At 42.1% G+C, this 12,828-nt stretch overlaps 1 protein-coding gene across 8 annotated transcripts in view; it reads right to left on the bottom strand.

Annotated features, from left to right (window-relative positions):
• TJP2 (tight junction protein 2) overlaps nt 1-12,828 on the bottom strand; it is a 142,153-nt gene that overhangs the window by 49,264 nt on the left and 80,061 nt on the right. For all 8 annotated transcript variants that reach the window (XM_068236143.1, XM_068236152.1, XM_068236183.1 and 5 more), the window contains 3 exons: nt 9,990-10,092; nt 8,444-9,035; nt 1,687-1,790 (listed from right to left, as the gene is read on the bottom strand). In XM_068236143.1, the coding sequence (XP_068092244.1) occupies nt 1,687-1,790; nt 8,444-9,035; nt 9,990-10,092 (799 nt within the window). The remainder of the gene's footprint in view (nt 1-1,686; nt 1,791-8,443; nt 9,036-9,989; nt 10,093-12,828) is intronic.

Here is a 12,828-nt window from a genome sequence, read left to right as displayed (position 1 = left end):
ATATATATATATATATATATATATATATATATATATATATATATATATATATATATTTTGTCACTAACTGTCCCTCAAAGGAGCTCACAATCTAATCCCTATCATTGCCATATGTCTATATTATTATATTATGTAGTGTAAGTACTGTGGTCTAGGGCCAATTTTAGGGGGAGCCAATTAACTTATCTGTATGTTTTTGGAATGTGGGAGGAAACCGGAGTGCCCGTGCCCGGAGGAAACCCACGCAGACACGGAGAAAACATACAAACTCTTTGCAGATAGTGCCCAGGCTGGGATACGAACCAGGGACCCAGCGCTGCAAGGCGAGAGAGCTAACCACTACACCACCGTGTGTATATATGTGTATATACACATATACATATACATCTCTCTCTCTCTCTCTATATCTATATATCTATCTATATATACATATATATTTCTTTTTTTTTCTAAATTCTTTTTTGGATACATTTCTCTTTTTTAAGGGGGAACCAGTCTGCTTCCTAAAGTGTGAGTGATTGTGTGTGAGTTGTCATTTTATACAGTGCATGTATATGGATCTTAATAAATAGTAAAATAAACCTATAGACCCTAATGGGGTTGTATTAAACATTATATCCAGTACACATCTATTTTTTTAGTTTTTTCCATTCACAAGGAAGGGGATAGGGGGACCACCCACCCAAGTTGGTTGCAGCAGGAAGAAAGATAATTTATTGATTTGTAACATCCACCAGCATATATTATTTTGTTGGTGTAGGACATTGGTTCAAATTGAGATATTAGCAGCGCCCCTCTCTACTTTTCTATTTTGAGAACTACTATTCCCCAGTAGCATGTCTGTACTGTATTTATTTCATCACTATTACCTGAAAGAATCTCCAAAACAATCCTTTGGTTAGCACAAGTTGAAAATGTAAACAATGCTTAACGTTACAAAGCCAAATCTCCAGACTTAAGCACTGTTGCGCCATAGAGCTATCATATCTGTAATAAACTACAACAAATCGAGGCCTTCTTCTTACAAACCTTGTCAAACAAGTAGGTGGAGTTCTGAACAAATATCATGTTTTATTTCTGACACAATATTTTCCTGCCTAAAAAAAATACATCAATTTTTAGTACTAAATCTAAAAAAGACAAAAACACTTTACATTTCATTTAAAAGGGAATATCAGGTAATTTTAACAAAATGAGATCTATTTACCTGGTGCTTCCTTCAACCCTTGGAAGGCTGTGCGTCCCTTGCTGAAGCTCCGCTCCAGGCCAGTCTCCCAGGGTCCCCTCCGTAGCAGCCGACAACCCAGCAAGGTCGGTAGCCTTTGCACATGCACACAGGGCTGCTCACGTAGCCAGGAGTGTTCTGCGCAGGCACAGAAGTACTGCGCCTGTGCACAAAGCTTCCGGCAATGTTAGCACAAATGCACAGAGGCTGCTAACCTCACTGGGTTGGCAGTTGCTACAGAGGGGACACCAGGAGACCAGCCTGGAGCGGAGCTGTGTGCGAGGGACACACAGCCTTCCAGGGGCTGAAGGAAGCAGCAGGTAATTATATCTCATTTTGTTAAAATTGCTCGATATTTTCCTTTAAGGATGTCTTCTTCATTTTATCAAAAACTGAAACAGATAAACCTGAAAAAAAATAATTTATGCATTTGCTTATTATTATTATTATTATTAACTCACTTTAAGGACAATGTCACCTTCGTGCAAGCTCCCATCCCTCGTTGCTAATCCACTGTCTGTCATTTCCTTAATGAATATTTGACTGCCTAGCCGCAAACCATATTCTGAAAAAATAAGAAATGAAACACATCAATGTATGTTCTACATATGCCTGCATTCAAATATTGAAACTCTTAGTCTGTGAAGATGCACAGTGCACGAAACAATGGCTAGGCTTTGTTGTTTTCAATAACACTGCCACACAGTCTCCACAAGTGCCAGGTATGTAATACCTGTGTTTGATGTTTATGCTGTGAAATAACAGGAAGAACGGATTTTGTCAACACTAATCGAGAGTTCTTTAGTACTGCAGTGCCAGGATTTAAAGGTCCTCTATCGCGAAAAAAGTAGGCAGTTAAAATCTGACAGAATCGACAGGGTTTGGGCCAGTCCATCTCCTCATGGGTCTCAGGGTTTTCTTTGTTTTCAACAGCATTTCCTGAACAGAAGTTTAACTGCCAAAATAGTAAGATACCAGCCAGCCTCCCTTATCACTTGCACACTATTTTGTCAGTAAGACTTTGCAACTGTTGCTCAGGAAATGCTGTTGAAAACAAAGAAATCCCTGAGAATCCCCCATAAGGAGATGGACTGGCCCAAAACCTGTCGGTTCTGTCAGATTTTAACTGTCTACTTTTTTTGCGCTAGTGGTCCTTTAAGTGCTTTCTTCCTAGCACATTTAAAATGGACCAATCACAAATTACATTCTAGAGCAAGTGTTTGAAGGTTGCACAATTATACCCCTACTGGTCCTGGTTTTGTTTATTTACAGAAAAGCAGCTGCACTATGAATGTCTACTCCTATAAACTATGTTGAAGCTCTTTTTCTACCGTATACTAATTACATTAAAAATACAGTATTTTTCGCTCCATAAGATGCTTTTTCTTCCCCAAAAGTTAGGTGAAAAAGTCTCTGCGTCTAATGGAGCGAATGCTGCCTCTCTGCAGGTAGCCAGGTCTAAAGACTGCAGACTGCACCATGTATCAGCAGCAGAGGGGGTGACACCAAGCTGCTGAGTTGGAAAAGAAAGGCACTAGTACAGGCTCTGCCTTAACTTCACCCCTCCTAAAGATTCCCCCTTCTGGCTGCTCAGTCCTGTTCCTTCCAGATTTCGAGAGCAGAATTTACAGAAGCTTCACCCCTCCTTCCCAGGATAATCAGCACTGCAGGACCACGAGCTGTATAAACACTGCAGAGAGGAGATGAGGGCAAGTGCTGAGAGGGGAGATCTGCCTCTATATGTGCCTGCGCAGTAGCAAGGAGCCACCATTCGGGCTCAGTGGAAAAAGCAAAGCCTGTTTGGGTCTATGCTACGGCGCAGGCACGAGCTCTCTGCACGAGCTCTCTGCACCTGCGCAGTGCAGCCAAGCTTTGTCGTCAAAACCTCATCAACTGGTTTCGGGGTTGCATGCGGGGGGGGGGGGGTCCCCAGCACTGCACGGGCAAGGAAGAGGGGGGACAGTGGAAGCCTCTTGGTTATCCAATGACTTTCCTTGACCCAGGTAAGTACCCATTTGGGGCACTTTTTTCACTACAGGTACACTGGTAACCATATCTGAACCACAGATACAGGTACACTTTTAACCGTATCTGAACCACAGTAATTGAAATCTATTCCCAGTTTGTGGCTCACATTGATCACAGCATCAGGAGCCAATGAAATTGGCTCCTGACCGGCAGGGATGTGCTCACTAGCGCCCACTTCCTCCTTGAAGGAGGAAGTGCGCGCGTGAGTCTTGCAAGTCCCATAGGCCATGTGCGAGAAGTGATACGCATAGAAGCCGGCGGAATTCTGGGAAAGCAACCCCTCGTCTCCCAGCCGCCCACCTGAGGCACTTAAGCCTTATTTTAATGACGAATTCGAGTAGCTCACTACTCATAAGCACATCCCTGTTAGCGGGTCATAAAGCTCTGCAGTCATAGCAATGGCAGAGTGAAGGGCCTGCAGCGAAGGGAGAGTGGCGCGAAAAGCAAGAGTGGCGGATCTGTGCGGTAATTCATCGGTAGGATACTTCTTTGGTACCAGCAGTATCTGGTCCTAAAGGGGCCACAGACTGCTGGTATAGAAGAGGTTAAAATACTGAGTTAAAAAAAAACAAAAAACAAATACAGCATGAAGTAAAACCTTTATGAATTGAAAAGGTTGTTGATAATTTACAAAACTATTGCTGTATATGTGGAAAGCTTAGTGAATACACTACTCAAAAAAAGACTTTTTCTTTTATTGTATGGCCTCAATTCACGGAGCATTATCAAACGTTTCTCAAACACTTTATCAAACATTTGATAATTTACCTCATGGGTAAAATCTCATTTTAAATTCACTAAGGTGTTATATATTTATCGAATGTTTTACCGATAAATGAGATTTTACCCATGAGGTAAATTATCAAACGTTTGATAAAGTGTTTGATAAACGTTTGATATTGCTCCGTGAATTGAGGCCTATGAGGCAATTTACCATGTGACCTTTTACCAATCACATATTAGAAAACTGATGCCACTGTGTGTGCAAATTTCAAGATTCAGCTGTAAGGGTAGCATAGTGCCTATTACAGGAACAAGTAGAAAGGTTCGGCACTAAATACTTCCTTTAAATTGCTTATTCCCAGTCACTTGCTGCTGCAACTGCTACTCTATCAAGATTGACAGCTCTTCTATATTTTGGATTTTAAATTACTATTTATAAAGATTTGCTACTGGCTGTTACCACCTACAGAATGGTTGAACAGAAGGAACATCACTGGAAATAAGCAATGTATGGTACCATTTTCCACTCATGATGCTGATCTTATTGGGAAAGTGAGGGTTCTGTTAAAGGTTTAATTTTTGGAGTTCCTGCTTTAACTGGTGAGGTTGTTATGGAGACTAATGCTTCATACACAATTGAGATAAAAGTCTTTGGAAAAGGCAAGATCACAGTCCAATTTTACCCCTTCATGTAGTATGAGAGCCATACTCTACACGGTCTATTCTAAGGCCACATACAGACATCAGACCATAGTCTTTGGAAAATGAAAGATCACAGACCAATCTTACCACCCTTCCTGTAGTATAAGAGCCATACTCTACACAGTCTTTTCTATGGAGCTGAACTCCACATCAGGAAAAAAATCTTTGCAAGATGCTGCACACACAGATTCTGTACAGACACAAAAGATCAGTATCTGCAAAAGATCTGTCCCTGCCAAAAATCCATTCCTGCAAATTGCAATGATAGTCTATGAGATCTGCAGATCATCATACACACATGATTTAACTGACATTCATCTGCAGATCAGATCCACCAGGATGGATTTTCAGATCTGCAGATGAATGTCAGTTAAATCATGTGTGTATGATGATCTGCAGATCTCATAGACTATCATTGCAATTTGCAGGAATGGATTTTTGGCAGGGACAGATCTTTTGCAGATACTGATCTTTTGTGTCTGTACAGAATCTGTGTGTGCAGCATCTTGCAAAGATTTTTTCCTGATGTGGAGTTCAGCTCCATAGAAAACACTGTGTAGAGTATGGCTCTTATACTACAGGAAGGGTGGCAAGATTGGTCTGTGATCTTTCATTTTCCAAAGACTATGGTCTGATGTCTGTATGTGGCCTAAGGGTGGGTACACACGTCAGATAAAAGAAGTCTTTGGAAAATGAAAGATCACAGACCAATTTTACCCCCTTTCATGTAGTATGAGAGCCATACCTTCCCAGTCTATTCTATGGAGCTGAACTCCCCATCAGACAGAAATCTTTGCAAGATGCTGCACACAAAGATGCTGTACACATGCAACAGATCAGTATCTGCAAAAGATCTGTTCCTGCAAAAGATCCATTCCTGCAAAATGCATTCATAGTCTATGATATCTGCAGATCTCATACACACCTTGTTTAACGGACAATTATCTGTAGCTCAGATCCACCAGGTTGGATCTTCAGATCGGCAGATAATTGTCTGATCTGCAGATGAATGTCCATTAAACAAGGTGTGTATGGGATCTGCAGATATCATAGACTATGAATGCATTTTGCAGGAACGGATCTTTGGCAGGAACAGATCTTTTGCAGATACTGATCTTTTGAATGTGTACAGTATCTTTGTGTGCAGCATCTTGCAAAGATTTTTATCTGATGGGGAGTGCAGCTCCATAGAATAGACTGTGAAGGTATGGCTCTCATACTACAGGGAAGGGGGTAAAATTGGTATGAGCTTTCATTTTCCAAAGACTTTTATCTGACGTGTGTATGCACCTTAATTCTATGAAGCTGCACTCCCCATCAGATAAAATCTTTGCAAGATGCTGCACACAAAGATGCCCATACACACTCAAAAGATTATTATCTGCAAAAGATCTATTCCTGCAAAAGATCCATTCCTGCAAAATGCATTCATAGTCTATGAGATCTGCAGATCCTCATACACACCTTGTTTAACAGACTTCATCTGCATATCTGGCAATCATCTGCAGATCTGAAAATCCATCCTGGTGGATCTGATCTGCAGATGATTGTCTGTTAAACAAGGTGTGTATGAGGATCTGCAGATCTCATAGACTATGAATGCATTTTGCAGGAATGGATCTTTTGCAGGAACAGATCTTTTGCAGATAATGATCTTTTGAGTGTGTACGGGCATCTCTGTGTGCAGCATCCTGCAAAGATTTTATCTGATGGGGAGTGCAGCTCCATAGAATAGACTGTGTAGAGTATGGCTCTCGTACTACATGGAAGGGGGTAAGATTGGTCTGTGATCTTGCCTTTTCCAAAGACTTATCTCAAGTGTCTATGAAGCATAAGAAAGCCGATATTTGAAAAGAAATACCAGATCTGCTGCATGCTTGTTCAGGGGCTGTGGCTAAATGTATTAGAGGCAGAGGATCAACAGGATAGCCAGGCAACTGGTTTTATTTAAAAGGAAATCAATGTGGCAGTGTCCAAATCCATCTGGTTACAGTTGTCCATACATTAGCCAATGGTCAGATCAACCATTAGGTAGATCTAAACTGATCAAAGATAGATCTATTGCTTGTCCGCACACTGCACAGCAATTTCCAATAGATTCCAGCATGAGAACATTGTAGTGCAGCCACCTACTGGGCCACCCCCAAGATTGATCGGCCAGTCATGCTGTGGCACTGCTTCTCTTCCGATTTGATAAAATGAACAAACAGGAAGGTCAACCAGGCCTATATCAAGTAATGTTTGGTTACCCTTAGGGAAAACTATTGACGATATTCAGTAGAAAAACTCTCTCTCCTTAAAGACAGTGGCCCTAATGTATTAAACTACGGTAAGGTTGCTATGCGCAAGGATCATAAAGCAATTTTACCCTTACTAGTTCAGGGTTAGCACCGGTTAACCCTTTGCACTATGTGCGTTACCATGGTAATAAGCATATTGCTATGGTAGTGCGCGTGGCGCTGAGGCTTAACGTTATGTTAAATGGTAGTAATGGTAAATTTGCTGTGTGCTCCCTGCACACGGCAACTTTATCAGAGTTTACTGTATCAGGCCCAATGTAAGCTTGCTGGAACAATCCTTGCAGGCATTATTATGGATTTATAAAGCGCCAACATATTCCATGGTAAGTGGTTTACTGGTTATGGGTAGCAGACACAGTGCTATCAGTAACTCACCTAAATTTAGATGTTTCTATACACAATCTACTGTATGTTCTCTGAAGATAAGCCAATTCCAGTTATGCAGGAATTATCCTTATGGAATGATGCTCTCATTCGTTTCCCTGAAAATTCAATTCAACACTCCAGCTTGATTTCCAATAGATTACCTGCTAGAATCGATTAAAAACTGATGTGCTGTTTATGGTAGGAATCAATTCCTTTCTGAAATCGATGGCTTTGCCATATCAGGTGGCAATTCATGAGTGTATGGCCAGCTTAAAGCGAACCTAAACTGAGCAGTATATAGATTTTTCCTTTAAAAATAATACCAGTTGCCTGACTCTCCTGCTGATCCTGTGTCTCTAATACTTTTAGCCACAGCTCCTGAACAAGCATGCAGATCAGGTGCTCTGAGTGAAGTCAGACTGGATTACCTGCATGCTTGTTTCAGGAGTGTGATTCAGCCACTACTGCAGCAAAAGTGATCATCCGGAGTGTCAAGAAACTGGTATTGTTTAAAAGGAAACATCCATATCCCTCTCAGTTAAGGTTCCCTTTAACAAGACTTCCAAGGTCAAGGAGCAGTTAGGGCCTGTACACACTGCTGCACTTTTTAAATCGCATGCGTTTTTAATCACAAGGTCTTATAAAAAATAATGAAAATCGTGAACACCTGTACACACTTGGTGTGATGCGATTCTTTTATTTTCATGAAGGCTTTTAAAAACGCAGCGGGAGCACAGCAGTGTGTACAGGCACTTACACCACATCTCCAGCGAAATTAATGCAGATATCTGACAAAAAATAAATAAATAAAACAAAAGGATTTAGCATCGTCACATTCAAAATGCTTGTAATGCACTTTCCAAGATGTAGATCTGTTGGACATAAGCTGAGTCACCAACATCTTTCAGGTTTGAATAATTAAAATTAATTTGTTTAGCTGTTAAACTCTGAAGATTTTACTGCATTAAATGTAGCCATAATTTAAATAACAAATTGCCACTGTGAACATAAATACGCCTCAGTGAAGGTCTGTATGAAATTAACTCATGTTAACATACATACTGGCATCTCATTAAGTCACCCAGATTTACATAATTACCTTCATTTTTCTTTTTCTTGCTGAGGTGCACACTCACGGGCTTGTCCTGACCTTTCTGTGGAGTACGCCGTTGCGGTTCAGGTGATGGGCTGTGGGACTGAAGCCTATCACGGCTGCGGGTAAGCAAGTCTTTTTCACTTTTGTAATCAGTCTGGGGTCTTACCACATTTACTCTGTCTGGGCTGAAGTCTCCACTATAGTTACGGTCAAATGATTCTTCTCTGTCCACACTTCTTCCCCGGTCTCTCCTGTATGGCCGTTCCTCACTCAAGTCCTGATCAATGCTTCTTCCCCGACTGCGTTCTCTTCTGTACTCTCGGTCATCATCTAAATTCCTTTCTCTACTCCTTCCACGGCCATACTCGGGATCCCTGTCATGTGTGCGACCTCTTTCTTGGTCTCTCCCATAGCCTCTGTCAGGACTGGGCTCTCTGCTGCGCCGACCACTCCCACTTTGCCAGCTCTCACTGTAAGCGCTTCTGCGGTCAAAAAGTCCATCATCCTCAAGATTGTCTAATGCTCGAGGGTCAGGCTCAGGCGACGGGGTCCGCCTTGGCACTGGAACCTGAAATTTTCGAGGTCTTTTCACCATCTATTTAAAGAAGTGGAAAAGGAATGGGAGATAATTTAGCTTACTAGACAATATAATGAAGAAAAAAAAAATGATAAACAAAAACAAACAGTCTTATCTTGCTGCCAAGAGCATGCCCAATCAATGTTACCAATTTCGGGGCAAAATTAGTCACATGTATCGATCGGACATGCTGGTAAATTGCGTGAGGCGCAAATGGAGGAAGCTGAAGACAGAAGAGCACCGTGATGAGCGGCAGCGGACAGGTAAAGTATAAATGCGTGCACGGTGGGCACATTTACACTAGGGGGGACAGCGATGGATTTGGATAAGGCGTCAAGGCTGATTCCAGAGAAATTTCATGCTGAAATTGATCGGGAATCGGACTGCGGTGTATGGGGAGCCGACAGATCTCTTTCTGATCAGATTCAATCAGAGAGAAATCTATCTCTTGGCCGAATCTGCTCATCATTGCTAGATGTATGGGCACCTTTAAGGGCATACCTCCTTTTTGTGTGAAAATATCAAAGAAATACCATTACTTACCATGTAAGATATTTTACTAGTTTATTAACAATTGAAAAAACATGAAATCATGGTTGTCTCAGTGAAGAGGGCTATCTATGATTCTGCCGCCAGGAGACTTGGGCGCAGGATACAGCCAATATACAGTTTACCCTGCTGCTGTACAAGTCCCGGCGTTAATTACTAATCCCCCTCCAGGTCGAGGATGGACCCCTGTATTGAATGTTGAGACAGTTAGTAGACAGTTAGTAGTTTGGGGCACCACATAGTTCTGGGACCCCCTGCAGTTGGCAAAAGCTGCCCCCCTATAGTTACGCTGCAGGTAACAACTCTTCAAGCTTAGAACAGTAGCAATCGGCTTTATTATGCTCTGCATGGTCAGAACAAAAATTGCTTCCGAGTTACACTGAAGTCTTAACCAGAGGAATCAGCTGTATGTAGTATACTTACAATAACAGCAGTTTTTCCACACTTTCTTAACTGTTGCACAGCAAAAGAATGGAGCACATTGTCCATAGGCGTGCCATTAACCATAACCACACGGTCGTTTTCTCTGTGGAAAAAAGAAAAGTAATAATCAACATTATATACAACAATAGCGTGAAAGAAAAAGAAAACAGATTTTGCCACTTTCACACTACAAAACATGCAAGTGCTTGTGTAAATTCATGGCACATTGGTGAGCATATTTTATGTGGTTTACACTTATCTACAGCACATTAATAGGTGTTTTTGGGCAACAAATAAATCAAACAGTTAGTGGATGTGGGCAGTGTAGTGTCCACTCTGATGGTCCGCTGTGGTCCAGCTGTAGCCCAGGGTAGATGCGTTACCCCCATAGGCTATATAGGGAACACATCTGCTCTTCCGAGATTATCAAAGACTGCACAGAAGTGCAGCCCACTTACCACAATGGATCTCACAGATCCGATGCATACTGACAAGTGTGAAGGCATCCTATCACTATCAGTTTCACGATAAGCGGAGAACGGACAAAAAAAAAATGTCCATTCTCAGCTCAAGTGAGAAGACTGCCTTAGCAATTGCACTATGCAGTGCGCTGCATTTTTCAAATGGATTTCAATGGTAAATTACATACATAAGTAATATACCAAACACTTCCCTTAAAGGACACCTGAAAAGAGAGGGACATGGAAGCTGCCATATTTATTTCCTTTTAAACAATGCAGATTCCCTAACTGTCCTGCTGATCATCTGCATCTAGCACTTTTAGCCATAGACCCTGAACAAGCATGCTGATCAGATGTTTCTGACTGAAGTGTGACTGGATTAGCTACATGCTTCTTTCATGTATGTGATCCAGACACTACTGCAGTTCTGGAACATGCAACAGGACTGCCAAGCAAATGGTATTATTTAAAAGGAAATGAATATGGCAGCCCCCATATCCCTCTCGCGGTACTTATCCGTTAGCCGGGCGCATCCGGCAGGTGGCGCTAATTACTATTCCTCCTCCAGGCCGACATGGATAGTAGGGAAAGATGTAACTCTGGTGGAGTTTTGTCGCCACCTAGAGGATGCGCCCGGCTAACGGATAAGTACCCCTCTCAGTTCAGGTGTCCTAAAATTAAAAAAAAAAAAAAAAAAGTATAGTGAATTGCTTAGTATAAGCTATGTTCTTTCACACCAGTCTGTAACACATTGATTTGAGAATTAAAGTGACCAAAACTAACCTAGTTTCTGAAGTTTCGGGGTAAAATTTGCACATTTCCATTCCTGTTTTAACGGGTCTTGGCTTGAAAGCTCACAGAATAATTACTGTCAGGGGACTTTTACAACTGGCAGCCAGAACAGAACAGCCAGCCACTCACACTTACAGTTATGAGAAAAAAAAAAATCAGCAAGGCCCTTGTAAAAGTTCTTCCTTATCTGTTAATATACTGGGCGACCTAAGCCCAATTAAAAACAGGCTCTAGGTCAGTCACCGCCACATCATTGCAGCACGCATGCGTGCGCCAACACACGCCCAGCCGGCCTGCCCCTTCCTGCGTCCCGTCCCATCGCTGTCAGTGCCGGACATGCGCAGTAGCATAAAAGCACGGATACAGGGACAGGGGATGCAGGGACAAAGGGAGATTATATAAAGAGATATGGACATAACATAAACCAATAGTTTATCTTTATGCAGTGTATAAAAGACAATATTATACATGAACCAAACAAAACAGACTTTCATTAACCATTTCCGGCCCGCAGTGATAGAGATCTACGCCCTGTTTTGATGGGCTCCTGGCTGGCAGGGCGTAGATCTCTATCACCGGCGCCGCCGCTCCCCGCCGCGATCGCGCGCACCGATCCGGCTGCACTTAGCTGTCTTATGACAGCTAAGGCTTCCGGGTATCGGCAGGAGCCGTCACTGATTGGCTCCCTGCCGTGTGATCGCTGTGAGCCAATCACAGCGATCACCCTCCGAAAGGCAACATAGTTGCCGTTCCGCCTCCCTCTCCGCCTGCCTCTCCCTGTCACTGTGGATCTTGTGTGACAGGGAGAGACGCACAGCCTGCAGCCGTGACAGGCTGTGCGATTTTAGTATAAAAATAAACTTTTATCCAGCTCTCCCCCCCCCCCCCCCATGTATCCCTTGATCCCCTCCCATATAGATCTCTCTCTCTCTCTCTCTCTCTCTCTCTCTCTCTCTCTCTCTCTCTCTCTCTCTATATATATAGATCTATATATATCTATAGATATCTATATATATCTATATAATCTCTCTGTAAAGGGACAATTTTGTGTAAAAAAAATCAAAACATTTTAATTTACAGAGATATTTCTCCCACCCAGCATGGGTATGTGTAAAAATACACCCCAAAACACATTATACTACTTCTCCTGAGTACGGCGATACCACATGTGTGACACTTTTTTGCAACCTAGGTGCGCTAAGAGGCCCAACGTCCTATGAGTACCTTTAGAATTTCACAGGTCATTTTGAGGCATTTGGTTTCTAGACTACTCCTCACGGTTTAGGGCCCCTAAAATGCCAGGGCATTATAGGAACCCCACAAGTGACCCCATTTTAGAAAGAAGACACCCCAAGGTATTCAATTAGGTGTATGGGGAATTCATAGAAGATTTTATTTTTTGTCACAAGTTAGTGGAAAATGACACTTTGTGAAAAAAACAATAAAAATCAATTTCCAATAACTTGTGAAAAAAAATGAAATCTTCTATGAACTCACCATACTACTAACGGAATACCTTGGGGTGTCTTCTTTCTAAAATGGGGTCACTTGTAGGGTTCCTATACTGTCCTGGCATTTTAGGGGCC

Source organism: Hyperolius riggenbachi, chromosome 1 (assembly GCF_040937935.1).
Source record: "Hyperolius riggenbachi isolate aHypRig1 chromosome 1, aHypRig1.pri, whole genome shotgun sequence".
Lineage (NCBI taxonomy): Eukaryota > Metazoa > Chordata > Amphibia > Anura > Hyperoliidae > Hyperolius > Hyperolius riggenbachi.
Note: the sequence above shows the minus strand (reverse complement) of the source record. Positions and strands in the feature narration are given on the sequence as shown.